The sequence below is a fragment of the Propithecus coquereli genome, unplaced genomic scaffold (assembly GCF_000956105.1).
Source record: "Propithecus coquereli isolate 6110/MARCELLA unplaced genomic scaffold, Pcoq_1.0 Scaffold477, whole genome shotgun sequence".
Taxonomy (NCBI): domain Eukaryota; kingdom Metazoa; phylum Chordata; class Mammalia; order Primates; family Indriidae; genus Propithecus; species Propithecus coquereli.
The window spans coordinates 1,198,456-1,222,875 of NW_012150585.1; the positions used below are offsets into that span (position 1 = coordinate 1,198,456).

At 59.6% G+C, this 24,420-nt stretch overlaps 2 protein-coding genes across 2 annotated transcripts; one reads left to right on the plus strand and one right to left on the minus strand.

The window, feature by feature from the left end:
* The first annotated feature begins 287 nt into the window (after positions 1 to 287).
* CXCR5 (chemokine (C-X-C motif) receptor 5) lies at positions 288 to 1,286 on the plus strand. Its single transcript, XM_012655397.1, has one exon. The coding sequence runs from the start codon at positions 303 to 305 to the stop codon at positions 1,284 to 1,286; it is 984 nt and encodes a 327-aa protein (XP_012510851.1). The 5' UTR covers positions 288 to 302.
* A 1,629-nt stretch (positions 1,287 to 2,915) lies between these two features.
* Positions 2,916 to 24,178, minus strand: BCL9L (B-cell CLL/lymphoma 9-like). Its single transcript, XM_012655459.1, has 9 exons — positions 24,118 to 24,178; positions 15,446 to 15,547; positions 13,854 to 14,239; positions 13,053 to 13,172; positions 9,779 to 9,989; positions 9,535 to 9,619; positions 7,130 to 9,419; positions 6,411 to 6,692; positions 2,916 to 5,981 (listed from the first exon to the last, which is right to left on the minus strand). Exons 2-9 carry the CDS (start codon positions 15,469 to 15,471, stop codon positions 4,888 to 4,890), a joined length of 4,494 nt encoding a protein of 1,497 aa, XP_012510913.1. The 5' UTR covers positions 15,472 to 15,547; positions 24,118 to 24,178; the 3' UTR covers positions 2,916 to 4,887.
* Positions 24,179 to 24,420: the final 242 nt, after the last annotated feature.

Below are 24,420 nucleotides of genomic sequence, written 5' to 3' on the forward strand. Positions count from 1 at the left end.
CTCTACTCTCTGGGGAATGAGCCCCTTTTACAGATGAAAAACTGAAGCTGTAAAAGACAAAGTGATTTGTTCAAAGTTGAAATTGGAACATATGAAATTTGAAATGTGGTCAGTAGGACACGTGGGAACGCAAGGACAGAAGCAGTGAGCCCGGAGGGGTAGGAAAGACCTCCCAGGGAGTTAGGGTTCCTCACCCTCCTGTCTTCTTACCCTTGCAGTACAAGGAGCTGGACAACTACAACGACAGCACGGATCCCCCCCTGGTGGAAAATCACCTCTGCTCCACCGTGGAGGGGCCCGTAATGACCACCTTCAAGGCCGTGTTCATTCCCGTAGCCTATAGCCTCATCTTCCTCCTGGGTCTGATGGGCAACATCCTGGTGCTGGTGATCTTGGAGCGGCACCGGCAGACGCGCAGCTCCACCGAGACCTTCCTGTTCCACCTGGCCGTGGCCGACCTCCTGCTGGTCTTTATCCTGCCCTTTGCGGTGGCCGAGGGCTCAGTGGGCTGGGTCCTGGGGACCTTTCTCTGCAAAACTGTGTTTGCTCTGCACAAGATCAACTTCTATTGCAGCAGCCTGCTCCTGGCCTGCATTGCTGTGGACCGCTACTTGGCCATCGTCCATGCTGTCCACGCCTACCGCCACCGCCGCCTCCTCTCCATCCACATCACCTGCGCCACCATCTGGCTGTCGGGCTTCATCTTCGCCTTGCCAGAGATTCTCTTCGCCAAGGTCAGCCAGCCCCATCACAACGACTCCCTGCCACGCTGCACCTTCTCCCAAGAGAACCAAGCTGAAACCAACGCCTGGTTCATCTCCCGCTTCCTCTACCACGTCGGGGGGTTCCTGCTGCCGATGCTGGTGATGGGCTGGTGCTACGTGGGGGTAGTTCACAGGCTGCGCCAGGCCCAGCGGCGCCCGCAGCGGCAGAAGGCGGTTAGAGTGGCCATCCTGGTGACGAGCATCTTCTTTCTCTGCTGGTCACCCTACCACATCGTCATCTTCCTGGACACCCTGGCGAGGCTGAAGGCCGTGGGCAACAGCTGCGAGCTGAACGGCTCTCTCCCCGTGGCCATCACCACGTGCGAGTTCCTGGGCCTGGCCCACTGCTGCCTCAACCCCATGCTCTACACTTTTGCCGGCGTGAAGTTCCGCAGTGACCTGTCTCGGCTGCTGACCAAGCTGGGCTGTGCTGGCCCTGCCTCCCTGTGCCAGCTCTTCCCCAGTTGGCGCAAGAGCAGTCTCTCTGAGTCAGAGAATGCCACCTCCCTCACCACCTTCTAGGTCCCAGTGCGCCCTTGTTTCTGCTTTCCATGGCGCACACGGTGATGCAGAAGCCCTTCCAACACGAGCTGGGATCCTAAGAGCTCACCTTGGCCAGTGTCCTCAGATGGACCAACTCCTCTTTCTAGAACATCCCTGCCAGCTCTTCTGCCAGCCCTGGGGCTAGGCTGGAGCCCAGAAAGGGGAAAGCAGCCCAACGGCAAAGCAAAGGATTCTGTACCCACCTGCATCTCCTTGGGCTGAGAGGGCCCCAAACACCTCTCATCCTAACCATCCAAAGCTCAAGAAACAACGTTTACTTCTGCCCTTGCCTAAGGGGAAAGTCGGTCCTGTCCCAGGGAGAGTACATCATCTTAAGGGCCACTAACCGTCATAGCTGCTCCTCTCTCCTACACCACCTGCCAAACACAGGAGAAGCTGAGCACCAGGGGATGACTGGAATTTAAGGCTGAGGGCCAGGCACGGTGGCTCACGCCTGTAATCCTAGCACTCTGGGAGGCCGAGGCAGGAGGATCGCTTGAGATCAGGAGTTCGAGACCAGCCTGAGCAAGAGTGAGACCCTGTCTCTACCAAAAATAGAAAAAATTAGCTGGGTGAGGTGGCTTGTACCTGTAGTCCCAGCTACTCAGGAAGCTGAGGCAGGAGGATCGCTTGAGCCCAGGAGTTTGAGGTTGCAGTGAGCTATGATGATGTCACTGCACTCTAGCCTGGGCAACGGAGTAAGACCTGGAGGTGGAGTGGAGAGCTCCCAGGGTGGCCCAGGGGAGGTGGGTCGTGGCACTGATGGGGAAGGAGGCCATTTTTGTCTTCCCCCTGCTCCTTCCCACAGGCTACAGGGCCAGCGGAATCACTAGAGCAGTAGAGGGCCCCCGGCCACAGCAGAGGGAGCTGTGAGTTAGAATGGAGATGCAGACCCCTGAGGGGAAAGATAGACTGAAAGGGACCTCTGGGAGTCATTTCATCCAGCCCCCAGACATGGCGTCACCTCAGACAGGGGAGTGCAAGAAACAGGCTGGGGCAGGGAAGTCCCCAGGCCCCAGGAGGCCATGACCTGCCCCTGGGAGGATACACTCAGATGGAACCAGAGGAAGCTGCTCCGTGCTCACTTGGGGTGGGGCCTGCCAGGCAGCTCTGGGCTCTCCCTCCCTCCTCCCCAGCCCCTGGGTGGGGAGTCAGGGACCCCTGCACTTGCTGAGAGCAATTCCGGGTTGCCCAGTGCCCCTCAGGCCAATCAGCCACTTGCTCCCTGGGAGGCCCCTGCTGGGGAAACCACAGCTGTGGCCCAGGGGACTATGTCTTCACGGTGGGACACTGAGGAAGCCCTAGGGTCCCCTTTCTTCTCCCAGCATCTAATATCAGCGAAGGAGCCAGACACAGAAGCAAATAGGCAAGAGATTGGATTTTGAATTTTCTTTTTAATAAAAAGGCACCTATAAAACAGGTCAATAGGTCAATACAGTACAGGCAGCACAGAGACCCCCGGAACAAGCCTAAAAATTGTTTCAAAATAAAAACCAAGAAGATGTCTTCACATATTGTATTTATATATTTATATTTATATATATATATTTATATAATGGTACAAAATGGCTGGGGATATGGCCATGGATGGAGGGAAGAAGTAGGCTGGCCTGTGGCAGAGGTGGGAGAAGAGGGGACAGGGAGGGCACTGGGCCTCTTACGGTCTGACCCCTCTCTCCTCAGGGCAGGAAACATTTAGAGTCAGACAGGCTGGGAAGCCTGGGGACAGGGGTGGGGGCTCACGGGCACAGGGCCCAGATTGGGGCAGGCGGGCAAAGCGCCTGGCAGGATGGAGGGCAGGTGGCCCCTGGCAGGTGCCGGGGAGTCAGGAGCCTGCAGCCAGCCCGGAGGAAGCGCTAGGCCCGGCTGGCGGTGGACTGAGAGCACAGCACCAGACTGGGAGGAGTGGGGCGAGTTCCCTTTGCGTTACAGCTGCCAATGTGAGACCAGGCCCTGTAGGTCAGAGAGGCTGGGGACGGGGTCCTGGTAGAAGACACCCTGTCTAGAATGGCCCTTGGCCCTGCCAGGGAACTGCCCTGCCACCTCACAGGCAGGAAAGGAAGTGAGAAAAGGAGAAGTTTTTTACTCCTGGGGCCAAGGGGAGCAAAACACCCAGTCGTATATGGCTTCATCTCTGACCAGAGGCGGATGGGGAGCTCTTCTGGGAAAAAGCAGGGAGCTGAGGGGGAGGCAGTGGCTGTGCCTGGGTGGGCACAGACAGATCTGGTACATGGTCCCGAGCCCTGGGCAGAGGGACCTTGCCGGTGAGTGGGCAGGCAGAGAGGAGGCAGCAGGAGCTGTTTTCCCTATTCCATCCTCAGGAGGTGGAGGCTGGAGGGGAGGCAGACTGACTCAGACAAACCCTGTTCCTTTCTCCTTTGGTAAGAAGTAGGTGGCAGCCTGTGGAAGAGTCAGGGCCCTGGAGGTTACCTGGCCCAGGGCTACTGTGGCACAGCCCCAGAGGCACCATGCCACCCCTCCATGGCTCCACTCAACGGGGCATACAGCCACCGCCTCATCCTCCTTTCCTTCATCCCAGACTGGGGAACAAAGGACTTCAAGTTCTGGCTAAGATGTAGCAGCAGGGGACACCCAGACATCCACAGCGGGGAGTCAGGGCCCCATGTCACCGGTGTGGGCAAACACGCATGCACGTACATGCATGTTCTCCCTGAATCACTCAGCAGCAGACAGGCTGCCGCCCTGGGGGGTCTCAGCCCTGCTGGGGCTCACCAGGTGGAAGCCTAGGTGGTCTGACCTCGGTTTCGGTGTGGGGCATCTAGGTCATTTTACCATTTGGGGAGGAGACAGGAATGGTATCCCTTCTGGACCCAGAGACACGGCAAACAGTGGGTGGGGGTGTAGGGCTGCATGTCCCTGGGTCCAGGGGAATGGAGGGGGCAATAATTTGAAGAAGGGGGAAGGGTTTCTTTTATCCTTTTTTTTTTTGTGTGACGTCTATCAAAACACAGAAATACAGCACACACACAAACCGGCACAAAAGCGCAGCGCTCTATTTACAGCTATGGCTGGCACCTGCCCACCTGGCCAGCCACCTGCAGGGAGGGGTGGGAGAGGGGGTCAGCCACATCAGCAGGAAGAGGAAATGAGGCAGGAAAAGACAGAAGGAAAAACAGGGGGCACAGGGGAACCAAAAGGAGGAAGGTGGGGCTCGAGCAATGAAGAGACGAGACAGTGGCAGAAAGGAATGGGGGAGACCTCGCCTCTCCTTCCTCTCTCCCCCAACGCCCCCAGACGGACTCCAAAAGCATAGCTGAATCGGGACAGGGTTCAGGGCAAGAGGGAAAATTGAGGCTCCATAGGAATTGGGGGCAGTGGGGAGAGGCAGTCCTGGTGGCCGAAATGGAACAAACCCCACACCAAACCCCCACCCCACTCTGCCACCTCCCCTAAGCTGCCAGCACATCTGGTTTCCACAAATGCCACTCCCCACACAAGCCCCCTCCCACCCTCTCCACCCCACCCCTTGACCCAGGCCATCCCAACACTGGAGGGGAAGAACTTTTTAAGGTTATCATATTTGCAACATTGCCCCGGCTTCAGCCCCCAGCAGGGACTTCTAGAAGGGCAGGTTGGCCATGCTGCCCGGCGCCGGGAGGTAGCCCATCTGGCTGTCCAGAGACACACTGCGTTGCCGCAGGGGGTGAGACACCATGAGGTTCTGCTGGGGCGGGGGGCCCATGAGGGAGCCCTGTGGGGAGAGCATGTGGGGGGGCTGGCTGTAGACCTCTCCCCCCACGCCCCGTTGCTTCATCAGCATGAAATTCTGCTGGGTCATGAGGCCTTGTGGAGGGGACATGACCCCCTGGTGCAGGCCGTGGGGCACCATGCCCTGCTGTGGGGGCACGCCTGTCCTGCCCAGCAAGGACATCTGTCCGGGGTGGCACATGGACATGTTGAGCCCCCGCTGAACGCCCTGCTGGCCCGGGAGGTTGGGGGGCCGAGAGGGGGTCTGCTCCGCCATCATGTTCTGCAGGTTCATGAGATGCAGATTGGGGGGCTGGGTCTTGGGGGGCTGGTTCTCGCTCTTAGGGAAGTACTGGAGGGTGCTGCTTGGCTTCTCGGAGGGGATGATCCTTGACAAGTCGAATTCGGGGATCCCCGTTGGGGTGGGCCGGATCACCTCGCTCAGCTCAGGGTCGTTCAGCACTGATGCCACCCCGGGGAGCACGCCCGGTGGGTATGTGTCACCCATGCGCCCAGCCATGCCTTTGGCCATCAGGTGCTGCTGGGGGGGCATGGGGCCAGGTGGCTGGCTGGGCAGGTCCTCTGGGGGCAGGGGCATGCCTGAAGGGTAGTGCTGCTGCAGGCCAGGCCCCCCGCCCCCACCCCCAGCGGGGGCCATGGCACCATGGGGCTGCTGCAGCCGAGGGGGGAAGGGCACCATCTGGGAGGAGCTGGGCACGGGCCCGCAGGGGGCATTCAGGGAGTCTGGGCCCCCCGGAGCCATCATCATTGAGTTTTGAGGGGGCCCTCCTGTCCCCTGCGCACTGGGGTGCAGTGGAATGTTGGAGCCCAAGGGGGTGGGGGAGGGCAGCATGGTAGGTGGGGGCTCATGGGACAGGGGCTGCTGGCCTGGCAGGTTCATGCCCATGGGGCTCTGGGCAGCAGCTGAGTTCAGGTGCATCTGGCTGGGCTGGTTGCTGCTGATCCCTGTGGGAAAAGAGGATGAGGAGGTCAGGCACTGTGTGCACCCAGAAGGGGTAGGGTGCACAACGCAGTCCTTCCCACCCCCAGCCAGGTGGTGCCAGGGGTGAAAGCGGTCATCAGTGACTTCCCCTGGCTCGGGGGGAAGGAACTGGAGGGGTTTAAGCTAGAAGCCAAGAGACCAAGTTCGGACCCAGTTCCCCATGGACACGTGGCTGGGTGTTGGAAAGACCACTCAAATGCTCTGAGATGGGTGGCACTGAGTGATTCCAGCGGGTGGAACAGCATCCTGGGACCTCACACCCCCACCCCCAAGGCCCTTCAGAGGCACAGAAAAGTCAGCATGTCCACAGGGCAACTCCTGGCTGTGCCCACTCTCCCCGTTCCCAGTGCCCACATCGGCGCTTCTCCCCAGGCCCCTGCCTGTCCTCACACCTGGCCCGGAGCCCTGCGGCGGTTGTGGCGGCGGTAGCAGGGGCCGGTCAGGCAGCAGCTCATCATCTGAGGTGGCAATGGTCTTGATGGCATTGTGGTAGAGTGGGGTGGAGCTGGGCATGGCGTACTTGGACATCTGGGACATCATCAGTGACAGAGGGTTCTGGGAAGGCGTGGGGTCTGGAGAGGAAGTGAACGGTAGGCTGGGGTTCATGAGGCTGCTGGGAGGGTTGGCGGGAGGCGCCGAGGAGCTGCTCCGGGGGCCGCTAGGCGGGAGGGCACCTACAGAAGCAGAGAGACAGAGAGCAGGGCGTGACTGGGAGCGGAAGATGGATCCGGGTGCTCACGCTGGGGGGTTCGGGAAGAGTCAGCTCCCCAGATGTCCATCTGATGCTCCAGGCACATGCATGTCCCACTGAACACAGCCTCCCTCATCACCACAGTCCGCCAGTCTTCAAGCAACCCCTGCAGCCTCGGGGCCTCGGGCAGCAGGAAGACTCCCAAGTCCCAAGTACATCCCCTCAAAATGCGCAGGAGATGAGCGCAGTGCCCCCTGAGAAAGGCCAACACGGCTGCCACCATCTGCCCTGCCACCCACCTCTGCACCCCTGGTACAGACACCTTAACTCATTGCCCAGCCCCAGTGCAAGGAAACCCACCTTGGGGGCTTCCCATGCCAGAGCCCAGTGCCCACTTGCCTGCCCTGTTGACTCACTCACCCTGTTCCATGTTGCCCAGGGTGGTGGAAGAGTTCATGTTGATAGGCGGCTGCTTGTTCTGGGAGACCCCAGGGCTGGGCATGGCCGTCTTGGGTGAGGCAACCCAGCCCGGAGAAGGCACCGCCATGGAGGGAGACTTGAGCCTGCTGGGCGAGCCCGTGGGCGACCGGACACTGAGGGAAGAGCTGAGGACCTGGGGTGACTTGAGAGGTCCTGGTGGGTTGGCAGAAGGCAAGGGCACCATCTGTGAGGGAGTCTGGGGAGACTTGAGGTTGGCGGAGGGCGAGGTGACCAGGGGTGAGTGCACCTGGCTAAGAGTGGGCGACTTCAGGTGCCCCATGCCCGGTGAGCCCATCTGATTAATACTGATGGTGAGGTCTGAAGGCCGCCTGCCCAGCCCCCGGTTTGGGGCTGAATGCACGGACCCAGGAGGGTTGGACGCAGGGGGCAGAGGCATGTGGCTGAGCCGAGTGGTGGCCACGTTGCCCATGGGCATTGAGCTCTGCTCAGGGCTGAACATGTCTTGGGTATTGCCCATGTCCTGGGACATGGCTTGGTAGGATCCCTGACCCCCAGAGAATCCCTGCTGGCCCTGACTGGGAAACTGTGAAGACATAAGCATCTTCTGCGGGCCGCCCATCATGCCACTGCTGTTCTGGGCCCGAACCCGGGCCATCTCCTCAGGACTGAGGCCCTGGGGCCCCATCATGTCCCCGGGGCCCCGCATCTTCTGCGACATCAGCATCTGCTGCTGCGGGGTCATCTGCACATTCAGGTTCATGTTCATGTTCATGTTCACATTCATGTTCATGTTGAGGTTGCCTGGCCCCATGGGTGGGTCCACCTCCCTCAGCCCAGACTGCCCCATGGGAGGGCTGAGGAGGCCCCGGCCTCCAGCAAACTCCATGCCCATGGGAGCACCTGCCAGGCCCTCGCCACCAGCCATCTGCCCGGGGAACATGGCGGGATCAATTTGCCGGTGCGCCTGCATCATCCGCTCCATCTCCATGCTCTGCCCCATGCCACCGCCTGCCATGCCCAGGGGACGCTGCATGCCCATCGACCGCTTCTCCAGCAACTGGTGCCGCAGCAGTTCCTCCCGGACCCGAGGGGTCATGAATCGTTCCACTTCCCCTTGTCCACCCGGGTAGGGCACGGTGTTCTGGGCAAAATTGCTGGGTCCCCCCATAGGGGGCAAGTCTTCGGTCCAGCCCATGCCTGGCCTCACAGGCCTCTGCATGGCATTCATGGGTACCTCCATGGGCATACTCTGCATGCCCCCAAACCCCGGCACCCGTTGTATCTGGTTGCCTGGGAAACGGGGGCCAGGGAAGGGAGGTCCGCCCCGGAGCTGCATGGGATCCTGGACATCCATGGGCGCACGCAGCTGTGCGCCCACTCCTGGTGGCCACTGATCTGCAGGCTTGCTGTGGTAGGGCGGCGGGGGCCCCCTCACCATCATGCCCCCCAGGCCCATCATGTCCTGCAGGGGGCGCCCGCCATGCAGACCGATCTGCTCCTCTTTCCGCCGTTTCTCCTCATAGTACTCCTCCTGCAGCTTGCGCCAGGCCACCTGCTCAGGCGTGAGGCTGTCCTGGCCCAGCCTCTGCATCATCATGTTCATCTGCTGCCCCATGTCCCCGCCCGGGGGGTGCCCAGGCACTTCATGCTCCAGCGGGGGTCCCCCCAGGCTCTGCGTCTGCGAAATCATGGACTGCAAGGGTTCTTCATATTTCTTCAGCCCACTGGGAGGAGCGGTGGGCGGCTGCTGGGGGGCAGGAGGGGCTTGTGCTGGCGGGCCCCCCTCGCCCACTCCTCCTGGGGGCCCCTTGAGGAAGGGCTCGGTCTCCCCACTGCGCAGGAGCAGCCGCTCAATGTCTCGAAGCGTCTGTAGGGACCGCTCCCGATGCTCCAGCTGCTCTTTGGACAGACCCTCGGAGCCCACCAGGCTGCGCTGCCCATTTCCGGTGGGGGTGGCCTCCCCCAGCAGGGCAGGGCCGGCGGCACCACCAGTGTCTCCTCCAGGAGGCAGAGGGTTGGTGGTGGTGGTAGCCGTCGGGGTGTTAGGGTGGGTGCCCCCAGCCCCACCACCGGTGCTGGCAGCTCCCACCGAATTGGGGGCCAGGTCCTGACTGGTGTCTTCAGGAGGCCCCTCTGGGGGCAGAGCAGGCGGGGCACTGCCAGGGGCTGGGGGTGGTGGTGGCGGCAGTGGAGGTGGCTGGGACTGCGGGGTGCCCGCTGATGGTGTGCTCAGGGGCAGCGGTTCTGGGGTGGGGGGTACTTTAGGGGCCTGCAGGAGGACAAAGGCAGAGCGTGAGACAGGTAAGGCGATGTCCCACCCACCCGCTGTTCACGGAGGCACCATGCCCAGGCTGTGAGGGTGCCCTACCGGGCACCACGCTCACCTGGTCAAGCTTGGCCCGAGGCACGTTCTGCTGGTGGTAGGCGAGGATGGAGTCTGCCCGGCCCTGCAGCACTGCCTCCGCAGCCCTGCACCAGACGGTCAGGCGCAGGACTCAGAGAGGGGGACAGGAGGGAGCTCACCCCCTCACCCAGCTCACCCCCACCCCCTGCCACAAGCTCCCTCAGGACCCCAGGCCCAGGGGTGCTGCCCAGCCAGAGTGAACTTGGCTTCCCTGAGGCACTTACGTGTTGGCCAGGTGGGTGGTGAAGACATACACGAACTGTGAGGGAGGCTTTCCGGGGACACCCCCGCCCCCGGCCCCAGGGGCATCAGGCCGGAGGCCTGGCGGGGGCCCATGAGGGGGGCCTGGTGCGCTGCTCTCGCTGAGGGGCAGTTGGGCAGTTTGGCCAGGACCCAGCGGTGGGGCCGCCATGGCTGGGTCTGCTACATTACAATCTGCATGAGGACAGAGGAGAGGGAGAGGGGGTGAGTGGCCCAGATGCAGGGAGGAGATCCAGCTGGTACCCCCCTTCCCAGGGAAGCTCACTGCCTTACAGCTCGTGCCCCAGGGTCACTTGCTGCTGCAAGCCGGTGCTTTCCCCAGTCTGGTTTCCACACTTACTAGCCCTAGATCAGTCTTTGACCAGGATGGCAAGGTTGGTGACCGTGTGGAGAGGAGGGGAGGGAACATGCAGCCCTTTCCAACAGGCCTCCATGTGCCCAGCATTCCACTGGGTACTTAACAGGTGTGATTTTATCTAATCAACACACCCCTGGGAGGAATGTGCCACACACTCCGCTTTACAAAGGAGGTAATAAGTAACTCGCCTACGGTTACACAGCCAGCTAGTGCAGAGCCAGGATCTGAACCCAGGGCAGGACTCCAAATCCTGCCCTGAGTTCTATTCTCACCCTCAGGCTCCTGTCATCGCATGTGTACCCACCCCGTCTACTGACCCAGTGGGGGCAGCAGGGAGAAGGCAAAGAGGTTTCACAAACTGATGACGCAAACCGACTGACTTTGCCATTTTATGAATGAAACACATCCTCTAAGCTGCTTCATCTATAAAATGGGAACACTAACCCCCGCCTTGTACAGGGGGCAGGCCAGAGAAATATATTTTTTATCAGCAAGTACAGAACTATGTCAAAGTAAAAGATCAATTTGAAAAACAGAGAGCTAGAAAAGGCGGACATACTGGGAACACTCCCAGGACAGATCAGCCACCCTTAGCATCAAGAGAAGTTTTGTTCTGTGGTGACAAACTTCACTCTAAGTCCTAGCCTAGAAAAGATCCACAGGGGAGGGAGGAGGATGCATGATGAGAAATGATTTAATGGATACCACATGTCTTATTTGGGTTGACGGACACCCTAAAAGCCCTGACTTCACCACTACGCCATGTAACAAAATTGCACTTGTACCCCAAAAATTTATACCCAAAAAAATCTACAATTGGTCATCAATGGGTCTAGGTGAGTGGTAGGCCCATTCCCATGCCAAGAAAAACAAGTCAAAGCGCCTGGCCTGCAGACAGTAAATGACAGCATTCTCAGTTAACATAAGACAAACTGCCTGGCTGGGCACAGTGGCTCACTCCTGTAATCTCAGCACTTTGGAAGGCTGAGGTGAGAGGGGGAGCTTGAGGCCAGGAGTTTGAGACAGGCTGGACAACATAGTGAGACCTCGTCTCTACAAAAATTTTTAAAAATTAGCCAGGTGTGGTGGCCTGCAAATGTAGTCCCAGCTACTGGGGAGGCTGAGGCAGGAGGATCACTTGAGCCCAGAAGTTTGAGGTTGCAGTAAGCTATAATCAGGCCATGGCGCTCCAGTGTGGGTGGCAGAGCAAGACTCCATCTCTAAACTTGAGCCAGGACAGCAGCCACCTTCCCATGGGCCCAGTGCCAGGCTCCCCTCCTTGGATAGACCTTCCCTGACAGAACCATCCCATAATGGAGGGGACCCTGCTGCTCCAATTTTACATAGAAGTACACAGGCAGAAGTCTGGGGGGACTTCAGAGCTGATCTCAGTGTTTTGAGGACTGCCTGGGGACAGAGAAGGTATATACTCAGTACCCACAACAAGGCTCCTGGATACGAGCTATGGGGACAGTTCAATAAGGGTTCAGTTCAATAAAGAACTTTCTAGTACAATGATAACAACAAAAAAGCTAACCCTGTTCTAAGTATGTTACATGTATGAACTCATTTACTCCTCATACCAACCCTATGAGGTAAATAACATTTTTATAGATGAGAAAACCGAGGCCCTTTCCCAAATTGACACAGATAACCTAGGGTGCAAACCAAGGCAGCCTGATCACAGAGCCCACGCTATTAACGTCTGCGTTAGACTGTCCTTCGTTAAGGTCTCTTCAACACTCTTAAGGGCAGTACATTTAAAATTGTCACAGTGGTTGCCCGGGTATGGGATGTCAGCAATTTCTTCTTTGTATTTTCCTGTGTCTTCCTAGGTTTCTACAACAGTGCAGTCTTGTGTTATAAGAGTGAACTGGGGTTTGCAGGGGTGGGGGGTGCAGGGTGTCTGTCCTGGGGGCAGCCAGAGGCTCAGAGACCACTGCTAGGCCCATGGGGGGGCGGGGGACGTCCTGGGACTGGATGGCCTTTGAGTTCCCAGCCGGCGCCACCTCCACAGACATGGTTGGCTCATTCCTCAACACGTGCTAACTGTTTCCTCCTATGCAACAGGCATCATAACAACGCCTGCCTCACAACGCTGTCGTAAGGATTAATAAAACGACATGCCCAGCGTACCTTCTTTCTTCTTTCTACGGTCCCTGCCTTCGAGAAGTTCACAATCGAACATTCTCTGGCCAGTTTCTTACACATTAAGTTATCTCTCCCCACAAACAGATGTAAGCTCTGAGGGAAAATACTACGTAAATGTGTATGAGCTTCCTGGGGGCAGGGGTTGTGCGTGGCTCTCCCCATCACTCACAGAGGGCCCAAACACACGCGGATCAAGGAAAGATCAGGAGGGGTGGGCACCATCCGCGCCCATGCCTTGTCCTGGTGACGCAGCCCGGGTACTTGCCAGGAGTCAATTAGAGGTTAGGGAAGGGCACCAGAGACACAGCCAAGTGTCAGCTCACACCCAGGCTTAGCACGGCTTTGCACAGCGGAGCCAACTGTCCGGCTCCCAGGGAGGCTGGACCTTCACCGCCCTCCCTCCGCTGGCCAGTAGGTGGCAGCATAAGCCAGGAATTAGTGGGCAGAGGCATAGGTGATGTGGCCACCTGAGGGAATCCCACCCCACCTCAAGTCCCCAGGGAGAGGGGCCCACTGACCGCCCAGAAGGCAGGGGCTGGGCTGTCACAGTGCAGAGAGGGATAGAGTCTGAGAAGTGGGATGGGACAGAAGGATCCTGGGCTCCTGGCCCATACTATTAATACTTCCTGCCCAGCCTCAGTCCCAGGTAAGGAGAGGGAAGCTCCCTCTGGGCACCATCTCCCAGGGGCACCACGGGCCACAGCATGTTGGCAGCAATGGGCACTCACTGTGGGTGGCCCCAATGGGCTTGTCGTCCTCCTCACTGTCGGGTCCGGAGCACCATTCGTCCCCACTGTATGGCTGCTTCCGCTCCAGCACACAGCGCCGCTTACTCCGGGGTGCCACCTCTGCCCAGGCAGGACGAAGGCAAGCAGGGGTAAGAGTGAGTGCCCAGAGGCCCTGTTCTCCCACACCAGGGTCCCTCCCAGACCCATTCTCTAAGATGCCCCACCCGAGGGCACTGCCCAGGCCATGGTGGGCACTTTGCCAGCCCTTGGCCCCCACCACACCACCATTTGTTTCTGATTTCTCTCTATAGCCCTGGCTGCCTGTCTCCCCTCCCCCCCAACACCAAGCACAGCATAATCCCCAACCACAACTGGTTCTAATTAGGGATGGGGGGTGGGGGGAAGCCACTGCTACTCTTCCAGGCCTCAGTGCCTGCTCCAAACGCTCCCACCAGGCAGGATACCAGGAGGCTCCTGGGTGGTGTGAGGGTCTGCTCCTTACCCCAGAGCAGCCCCCTCTCCCCGTCTAGGGTACTGGAGGGAAAGCAGGGGGAGATGAGACCAGAAGCCCCATCACTCTGTGTGACCCCTCCACGGGTGGCACCCTGGCCAACCTCCATCCTGAATGACCTGGTTGTCAGATGTGATGGGGTAAGAGAAAGATGCCCATGCATAAATGCTGGAGAGGAGCAAGGGATGAGGACTGGCTGAGGAGGGCAGAGAGATGGTCTCCCAGCACAGCACGTTTGGGCCTTGGACCGTGGAAGATGCTAGGGTCTCGGGGATCAGGAAATGGGGTACCTTTGGCCTCTGAATCCAGGGACGGGGTTCCAGCCTCTCGCTGCTCTCCAGAGTCCACAGACACGCTCCGTTCCCTCTTCACCTTGCCCTTGAGTGAGCTGAAAGGGGGCACCCCTGCCTGGGGGTTCTTCAGACTTGAGTTGCTAGGTGAGATCTGGTTGGCCTTGGCCCCATGGTTCCCCGCCCCCACGCCCTTTGAGCCCAGGTTGCAGGTGGGTCCTTGGTTCACATTCTGGTGCTGGGATTGGGCCCCGCCATTCCCTGTCTTGCCATGATTGGTCAATTTATTTTCTGGGTGCATTGGCTTGGCTGGGGCAGGGGGGCAGTGGCCGCGAGGGGACAGCGGCGGGCTCCCTGGAGCTTCTCTCCTCCTGGGGTGGGGTAACCTGGGAGAAGGCAGGAGAGATGTGAAAAGTTAATCTTGCTAGGGGCTACCCACGCCTGGACTTTAATCGCCCCATCCTGCCTCACCTAAAAGGGGGGGGGCTGAGTGGCATCTCAAGACCACCAGCTCTTCACACTCTCCTTGTATGGCCCCTCAGACAAGCGCTGATGCCCCCCTACACCCCCAATTACAATGAAAACCAGGGCTTTGAGTTGGCAGAATCTACCCACCCCCAGCCCCAACATCCATCAGACTTGCAAGCTTCTGAGGCCACTCCTCTCCTCTAGCACCTGAACAGAACTTAAGCATCCTCTCTTCTAGGGTTTGCTGTCTTCAGACTCCTTCCAAGGTCTCAAACCTCAACTCCCAGGTGTCCCAACACCAGCAGAGAAGGGCCACAGGACCTGGGGGTCACTGCTCATGACCCAGTCCCATTCCCCAGGGGAGGTGGGGAAAAGCACACCCAAGAGTGGTACCCACTGGTCCAGAAAGCTCCCTAGAGCTGGAGGGGAAGGCCTGAAGAGGGTGGGCCGGCAGGCAGGAGCAGGAGGAAAGGGGGAGGGGAGCGGTGTGTCAAGCAGAAGGGAGTGCAGTTTGAAGCCAAGGATTCCTGCAGCCTAGGCTGCGGGCCCTTTAAGCTCCAGCCCGCTCCCCCCGCCGCCTCCCCCTCCCCGGAGACCTATTAATAGCCGCTGGAAAGATCACATCACGGGAGAGGATATTTATCCCCCCTCATTCCACACCAGCTCAGATTTATTTCAGTTCTGCTGTCCTGCTGCTGCCGCCTGGCCCTGTCTGCTGGCTTCTCCTGGGGAGGAGGAGGGAGGCAGGCGCCGCCCCCAACTCCAGTTCCCACCCCCAGCTAGACCGAGGCCAGAGGCTGCCATCGGACCCCACAGTAGGGCGGGCAGGAGTCTGCTCAAGCCATTTTAAGGAGAGAAGACCGCGAAGGGACCAGAAGCAGCAGGCATAGCTGGCTGCCAGTGCCCTCTGCCCCCTGGGCCCAGGCACCAAGGCTGGCTGCGGCTCCTGCCTGGTCCAGGCCTTCCCACGCTAACCCCTTTACCCCACTGGTGGCCGGGGAGCCAGGTGCCCAGGGGGCTAGCTCTCCAAGACCGCACAGCCTGGGCCTCATCACCACTGGGCCCTTCCCTTCCCCACACTCCACACATACACACACATCCCGCCCTCCACGACACCCACACACCTTGTCTTGTTAGCCAGGATCCTCATGGCTCCCACACACAGTGGGGCTACGGCCCCTGTGCGTGCCCAGGGCCCAGCCAGGTACTCGGTACTGGAGCACGGACTGCAGCAACAAGCCCCAAAGAGAAAACTCGTGACTTGGGGAGGGGGTGTGAGAGGGGGAGGGGAGAAGGGAGGACCCAACAGCCCTGGGACTAGGGAACTGGATAGGGTAGGGTGGGACTGGAAAGGGAAGACTACGAGATGGGGTCTTGATTCTAGAGGCCAGTCCTGTCCCCATCCCTCCCGCACCTTGCCCTCAGGGAGCTTGCAGTCTCTACCAAGCTTCCCCCCTACCACGGGCTGCAGAGACAGAATTCACTAAAAGGCTGGGTTGCAAACGTGCCACACGGGGCGGCTGTGAGGTCTGCTCTGGCCCCTGGGAGGGACTCCCGCTCCCAGACGCGCCCCTCACCCAGGGTGGGGAACCCCTGGCGTCCCGCCCCCAGCGCTGCGCCCTGCCCCGGGGCTCTCCAGCGGCGGAGGGGGCCCAGAGGGTTGGGGGGGGGCAATGTCCCACCCCGCCCCCAGCTCGAGGCCTAGCCCGTGCCCATCCCAGCAGGCCCGGGCGGGCAGCTAGAGGCCTGGCGGGGCCCCGGGGCTGCAGCTGGGCTCTTCTGGAGACCAGTAACGCTGGCTCAGATTCCTCCCCGACCGCAAGAATGCAGGAGCCTCCCCTCCCCCCGCCTGCACCCCCACCCCGCCCCCTTCGGCAGAGCCCGGGCGGAGAGGCAGAGCGAGCGAGCGACAGCCAGCGAGGCAGCGAGCGGGCGAGCGGGAGGCGGACAGGGCTGCAGCGTGGTTCTCCAGGCCCTGCGCGCGCGCGGACAGACACACGGACAAGTCCCGCGAGGGGCTGGGCGCGCGCCGGCCGGGGAGAGGCTCGGCGAGCGCTGGGCGCCGCCGGGCAGGGGCGCAGAGACCCACAAGCAGCCGGAGTCTGACTCTCACACACTCACAGCTCACACGTGGACAGGGAGACAAAGACACGCACGGAGCCCAGGAAACTAGAGGCGCGCTCACGCCCAACCCGCGGAGGTGTGCCCGAGGGCGAGGGAAGCACTGGCCCCAGCGCGAACCGCTGAGACGGCCTGGGGCGCGCGCAGACGCCCAGGCTGCCCCAGGGCTGAGTGGGAGCTCCGCGACTCATTGAACAGATGCAAAGACTGAGGCCGGCCACAAGGGAGCCTTAGAAAGTTAAGCCTGGTAGTCACAAAGAAACACACTCGACCATAGATACATCAACAGACTCACGCAGACACAGAAGCCTCACCCAGCCACCCCCTGCCCTGGCTCGCCCCTCGTCTCCACACCCCCCAACCCCCAGCAGCCCATCCCGGTAAAAGGTGGGGGAGGGAAAGGGAGGAATCTCGGGCCCAGAAGCTTAATCCCGGTGACAGGCCCAGCCAGACACCCGTGCACACTCCGCTGCTCCCTGCGGGGCTGCGCTGGGACCTCAGGGTGAGGGGGCCCCACCTGTCACCCTGTGGGAGTCTAACCTCAGTTTAACCCTAGGGCACATTGGCCTTCCCCACTCCAGCTCTGTCTCTGGGGAGGAAGGCTTCTCAGGGAAACGTTCCAAAGTCCAGGGCCTAGCTGGGAAGCAGCCTGCCACCCCCATCTCCTGCATCACAACCAGGGAAATGCGAGGCAGGAGTCACTGGAAACACCTGGGCTTAGGGACAGATCTATGGCTGACATGCATCTCAGGCTCTCACCTTCACCACCTCGCTGATTCCCCAAACTATCTACCCCATCTCACAATGAGGAAACTGAGGTCTGGGAAAAGGAAGTGATGTGCTCTCGGGTCACGTAACCAATACGTGGCAGTAGTAGGAACTTCATTCCAGACACTGCAGTGACACCTGCCCGCCCCCATGACTACTCTTCTGAGCCTACACCAGATGGGTGGGTTTCCCACATTCCAGCCACAGTGCCTGGGCCCCTGTAAGGGGGAGAGGGAGAGGCAGAGCAAGGGTCATTCATTACCTTCTATGTTTACAGCCTCAAAAATTGGGGACCTGTCATAATTTAGGGAGGGGCTGTTAGAAAATTTGTCCTCTCTGGTGGCCAGTCAGGCCTAGGCTCCTCCCCAGAAGCATCTTAGAGTCAGTCACCCTCCCCTCTAGGACTCCACCCCCTCTCCCACCCAGCTGCAGGGCGAGCTGAGTCAAGCATGCATGAGTCAGGACTTTCCCATCTCACACCTCCCCCCTTTACTCCTCAGGAGTCTGCCTCAGCTCCCAAAGACCCCTCCTCCTCCACCACACAGTCCCAGAAGACACCTGGAAGGCTGGCCACGGGAGGCAGGAGGGCTAATTCCTGGCCCTTGCATTTTTAAATAAGCGAAGGAGGCTTCCTAGTGTCAGGCCAGGAGCCCCTGAGATGGAGAAAGCGGAGCAACGGGGCTCTGGGAACACATCGCTGTGGCTCCCTCTTAAGGGTAGGGTGAGGAGGGGTAACGTGCTCACAAACAGGGAGCAGGTGCGAGTCACCTGAGTGAAAGGCCAGGAGCATACCCAGGAAAATGTGCCCGGAGGAGGCAGCTGAGACAAAGAGCCTGAGATCATTTGCCCCCTCTGTGTGACACGAGGGTGGGGAGCTGGCAACCTAAGTGTTGCAGTGGGCCTGCCCCCGGCTGGGGGAGAGAGACACGGGAGGCTCCCATGCCCAGAGCCCAGAGCCTCCAGATGTGACATCCTAGCTCTGCTCAACACAGAACTGCCACGGGTAGAGCAGCACTCCCACGTGCAGTGGCAACCTGCCTATTTCCAGCTGCCCCCTGAGCTGGGAGCCTCTGCTTGGTTCACCAGCTAGCCCACCAGTCTCACTGCCTAGCTCAGAACCTCCCCAGAGAGGCAGTGAGAAAGCGCTTTGGAGGGTCCATGCTCCGACATGCAGGGGGCAGACACCTCCAGTAAGGAAAATGTGCTGTCAGGACCCCCTGCTGGGAGTGAGGGGTGGGGTGAGATCCTTGGCCTCTGGTTCAGGGAGATACAGCCCTGAGGAACAACAAAGTCCCAAGTCCCCTTTCTCCTGGGTGTCAGGACTCCTTGGTCCTTAGACGCTCTCCTCTACCACTCAGGTCACTTCCTCTTCCTGAGGTGGTGACTCAGCCGGGTGGGGAGGTCAAGGATTCACAGCCTGGCAGGAAATCTGCTCAAGGACCAAGGTGTTGCTCGAGGACCCTCTATGTGGGGACTTCCAGGCTTGGAGGGCCTTCCCCTGGCCCTGGTTCCTAGCAGCTCTCTCCACTTCCCCCCACCCAGTGCCAAAGGAGGCCATGCAAATCAACCATTTTTGCTTGGGAGGTTTTGCCTGGGAGTTTCCAACACCACCCCACCTGCAGCCCCAGGGTAATGTCAGACAACCCCAACTCTGCAGGGCCATGGAAACTCCTGCTCCCAGCCCTTTCTAGTCTGGGATCTTTGAACAGGGTGCTTGGAAGGGGGGGTGCACTCTGCCCACTGTCCCTTCTGGAGCCTGCAGGTACAAGTGGCATTGCCTAGACAGGCCTGAGGTCACCTCACTTCTCTTGGCTCCTACAGCCATTGCCAGTGTGGCCAGGCCCTGGGAAGTAATCATGCCCTGGCAATGGGGTGCCCCCAAAGACTGCTGCCCAATCCCTGGCTGCTTCCTCCCACAGTGGGGAGGGGTAGAGAGGGGGTGGGGGGCACAAGGAAATAAGACAGGGCAGGAAGCCCAGGCAGGCGGCGGGCACTCTGGGCCAGGCACAAACAGCCAACACAGGAAACCACAGCCCACCCCCGCCCACCCCACCCGCCCAGAGCTCTGGGAGAGAGGAGTGCCAAAAGCCTTGTACCCCAACAGAGGCAAGGGCCAGGGGTTGGCCCAGGACAAGGGAGGAGCAAGAAGCTCTCTAGTCCTCTCTCTGCCCCAGACCCTACCTGGGGAGGGGGAGAGGAAGCCAGGCTGGCAGGGATGGTGCTGCCTCTTTAAATCCACCGAAATCCTGACCTAGGCCCAACCCAGCTCTGGTTTCACAGGAAGGAAAGGAGCTCAGGAGCCAATAGGGCAGGCGGTGGTGGCTGGAATTAGCCCCACCGGCCCAAATATATCTGGTCCCCAGCCTGCCACCCCACTGGCACTTCCTGCCCCCTGGCACCTGCACCAGGATGGGGGTGGGACAGGGTCTAGGTGCTCCTTACCCTGTGGGAGACCCCGATCTCAGGAGGTGCCCTGTTGCCGTGTACATGTGGGTAGAAGGTGACTTCCCAAGCCTGGGCTCCCAGAATAGGGAGAGATGGGCAGGGCAGATCCCTGTGGGCCCTCACCTGGCCTCAGTCCTCCAAGGGGTTAACGTGGCCCCTATTTAGGAGGGTAGGGGTAGCCAAGGAACCTCCTCCAAACTGCCTGGCTGCTGGGAACAATGGGGCCATTGTGGGAGGAGTGGAGTGCGGCAGACTGCTGGCACAGCCAGTGCACCACAGGGCGGGACCTCACCCAACGCCTGCTCTCTCCCCCAGGTACTGCCAGAGGCACAGACATCCTCCCAGCCCCCTAACCTCGCCTGCTGGCCCAAACTCTTGGCACTAGCAGCACCTGGAGGGAGGGCCCTCGAGCTCAGCCCACGTTGACATCCAGACTGCCATGACCCTCCAGGAAGTAGGGGCATGTGGGCCAGGACTGGGAGGGGGTGGGGGGTGATGAGACAGGATGTGTGCCTGTGATCCTCCTGCAAGGGAGACAGGAAGGCCAAATGAGGTTTCTGGTGTCAGTCCTGGCACCCTCAGGCAAGAAGGGCTTAGGGGATGTGAGAGCAGGGACAGGGAGGGTCCTCTGCCCCCAGGCCTCCTTTCCCACGCCCATTCTTTAAACCTGCTTTCTGAGGAGGTCTCCTCCACGGCAGCCTCACCCTAGGGTTGGGACCCAGCAGTGTGGCACAGTGGAATGGGAACTGAATTTGCGCTCAGGCAGACAGAGGGCCAGTCACACCCTGCCCTTTCTGAGCTATGTGGCCTTGTCTATCCCTTCATCCCCTCTGAGCCTCAGTTTCCTCATCTGCAAAGTGAGGATAATTTTATAGAGTGAGGTAATAGTACTGAAACTAACAGAATGCCTAAGATATACCAGCCCTCGTCAAACCACCTCTGCACTGATGTCCCCATCTTTACCGCCTGCCATAGCACCCAAATACGTGAGCATCTGGTAAAGGTGGGCGTTGTCCAGATATTTGCCCTTTGGGTTATCCAAGTGAGTGGGGCCCATAGGCATCACATTAGTGGTACCAAGTACAAAGACTTGGGTTCTCCTCTGCCCTCCTCGCAGAGGCCAGCTCCTTCAGCGAGCACACCCCTGGGCATCCCTGGGCTCACTGCGACACTCAAACCCGGAGCATGAACCCACAGAGTGGCTGTCCACCCTCTCAGTCCAGGTCTCAAAACCCCAGGAGGTGAGTAAAGAGGGATTTCCCTTCAACAATGGCCAGCCTCCCCGCTCCAGGTACCCCTCTCCCTGCCTGACCCCGTGGTGGCAGTCACCTGCAGTGTTTGGGCTGGGACCTGCTGGAGCTTACTCTCTTGCCATGGACCTCTTTGAAGAGTGGAGAGTCTGGGAGAGAAAGAACTGACAAGCAGTACTGGAAAGCAGGGGTCCAGGGAGAAGACCTGTTCTCTTCTCAACTAGAGAGGGCTGTACCTCTCAGGGTGGCCCCACAAGCCCCCAAAGGGTTAACAAGTCCCTAAAAATAACTTGCTCCCAGCAGGACCTGCTGATCGGAACCCTCCAGCCATCTGTTCCCATTTTCTCCCGTTCACATTGGAACATCTGAAACCAGCCCCAGAGCCCCAGCCCGATCCCAAAAATAGCCCCAGCCTGCCCAAGGAACAGGCCCCAGGGGCTGGGCACAGGAGCATGGCCAGCCCAGCAGTGAGGCATGGCCTTGGCATACTCTGAGCCCTCACGCCCCAGGCCCATGGAAGGGAGGTGTCCTTTCTGGACCCAGAGAGACATGGAGGGCTAGAGCCAGGGGCCCACCCATTTTGGTACCAGGCCAGAGAGGGCACCTGCTAGCCAAGCCCAGGCCTCAGAGCCAGGAGCCCTGGCATCCTAGGCACTTCTACCACATCTTGATCCCCAGAAGATTTAAACCACCTGTCTCCATAGCTCCCCACTCACGGTGGACACCCGATCCCTGCCACCCACCCCTGGGCTCCTCACCTAGAAGCTCCCAAGCCTCAGCCCCTCCAACGTCTGCTCCCATCCCAGGGCCTTTAGGAGCCCTGGCCACCTAGCATCACTCAGCATTCTCCCCTGTCCCAGGGCACACAGGGCAAAGGCAGAACTTTTTCTAGCACTGCCCATACTCACCCATGCAGCCCAGGGAAGGATTCAGGGGGTGTCTTTTGGATACCGTGGATGCTAATATGACCCCTCTCCCTTTATGGGCTTAAGGATGCCCCCTCCTTGCCCATGGGTGTCCAGCAGGCCCCAGGCATGCCCATCTGGGTCCCCCTACACATCACAGGCCTGGGCACTGCCCTTCCACACTCAGGGAAAATGCCCAGGCAGGTACAGGGAATCCAGGGGACCCCCGGCCCTGACAGGCCTAACAGCTGCCATCCAGGTCACAGCTCCACAGGGCCACTTTTCTCCCCAAGGAAGGTCCCTGTCCTCTAGGTCAGGAAGGAGAGGAGGCGGCCATTTAAGCCATTTAAGGACGGAATGTCTTGTTTGGCTGGCTGGTGAAAGAGCAGAGAGCAGCAGGGGCTGGGGCGGTGGGAGGAGTGCTGGAGCTGAACTGAGCAAACAGCCTCAGGGAGGGAGGGCCGGCCCTGGAGACAGCCAGCGAGAGGGAGACGTGTCCTAAGCTCCCCAGGCCTCCTCCAGGCGCATGGCTATTTGGCAAACCTGCAATCAAGATGTCAGCCAGCACTAACAGTGGGGAAACTGAGGCAGCAAGAAGGTAGATCTGGAAGGGAATCCAGGAATTTGAAGTGCTGGAAAGGCTGTCTCTTCCCCACCCCCACCTTCCCTCCCTCTCTATCAATTCTTCCCCTGCTAAAGCCCTTGGGAGGGCCAAAAGTTCCTGCGAAGAGCTCTGACTAATAATGAGGAGGATGTGCAACGTTTATTGAGCATTTACTCTGTAACTGCAACAGTCCTAGATGCTTCACATGCATTATCTAATCCTCAGAACAACTCTACAAGAAAGTATTTTTATATTCCCCACTTTACCAATATGAAAAGGGAGGCACAGGCAAGTTAAGTAACTTGCCTAAGGCACACAGCCCATAATTAAAAGAACCAGGATCTGAACCCAGACACTCTAGCATTTGGGTTCTAAACCATTTCACAATACTACAGATTCACTGTGGTATCAGTCCTCTGAGCTATGATGAAAGAATGGGTGCCCAGGCCTCACCCACTCATTCCACACCCCTCCCTCCATGCCTGATGTGTACCAGGTCCTGCACTGGGGCCAGCTGCTGCCCAGGGAAGAGATCAAAGACAGCGCACTGCTCCCTACCCCCTCAACACAGGTGCCCCGCCTGGCCTGTGCCTGTGCTCCCAGACAGAGCAAAGTTCTTGGGCCTCCCCCAGCCCCGCCCACCCCAATCCGTTACATCCTCACCTACCCAGGTCCCTAACGGTCAGGGGAGGGCGCAAGGCAAGTTACCAGGAGGACAGCACAGGGCCAGGCTGAGAGTAGCCCCAAGCTAGGGAGAGGTCTGCTGCCCCTCCCAGGCCCCAGGCGGGGGTCAAAGGTCAAGTGGGACTCACCAGTGAAGGGTGGAGTCCAAGCCCTGCCCCCACCCACCTGCTCAGCCACACCTGGCCACTGCCCCCCACTTTTTTCAGGGCCTGAACTGAAAGCAGGACCACTTCCTCCCTATCCCCACAGGCAGTAGCTTCCAGTGGGGAGGGTGGGGGCATTCGTTGAGTGGATTAGAAGCCCGCTTGCTCCTCCCTCCTTGAGGACAGTCTAGGAGAAGCTAAGCACCTCCTCCCTGTCCCCAGCTTTCTCCAGCTTTCCCTAGTCGGACCAGGAGCCCACAGGAGTGTTTGTTGTGAATTCAGGGAGTTGTTGCTAAGTAAGGAAGGAGGGGGCTGGCAGGAGGGAGAGAGGCTGTGTGTGTGTGTGTGTGTGTGTGTGTGTGTGTGTGTGTGTACACACACACTGCGCCTAGGGGATCAGGACAGAAACCACACTATGGGGGATGGTAACCACCCTGGGCCACCCCAGCTTTAGAGGCCAAAGCCAGGGAGGAAGAGCAAGTACTTGGGATAACCAGGGAATCATACCTTGCCCTCCAGAGTGACTGGGCTGAGTCTCCCCACCTAGCACCAGTCGAACAGCACCCCGGGAAAGACCCCGCTTAGGAAAGGGCTGGAACTCTCACTGGAGTCCAGCTTTAACCCTTCTGGTCCAGCCCCACCCCCACTCCCTACGGGCTCCTCGGTCGGTGGGAAGGCTTTTTGCCCACCGGGAGCCAGAGGAGACCTTCCTCCTCTGGCGAGAGGGGAATGAAAGGAGAAGTGGGGGCAGGAAGCCAGGAGGAGGGAGCTCAGGAGACAAAAAGCCAAGCAGGAGGCTAAGCCAGGATGGTGCGGCTGCTGCGGACAGAGATGGGGAGGCTGAGAAGGACACACAGAAGCACACGGACCTCTCACCTCAGGAATAATGTGTGTCAGGCTCAGGCTCAAGGGTGTGGTCTGGGATGGGGGCTCCCTGTGAAGAAAGGGTCACAGCTAGAAGCCCCCTGCCGCCCCGCCACCGCCCCAGCAATCTGTGCCCCTGCTCCTCCCATCACCCCAGCCCCAACCCCAACACACACAGCATGTAAACATGTACACACGTACACACAGACTGCAGCTCCAGGAAGTCTCTGAGCTACTCAGACACCACCCCCCCAGGACTTCTGTGGATTGGCTGGGAGCCAGGCCTGACCCAGCTGCCCCGCCACACTGCTCCCC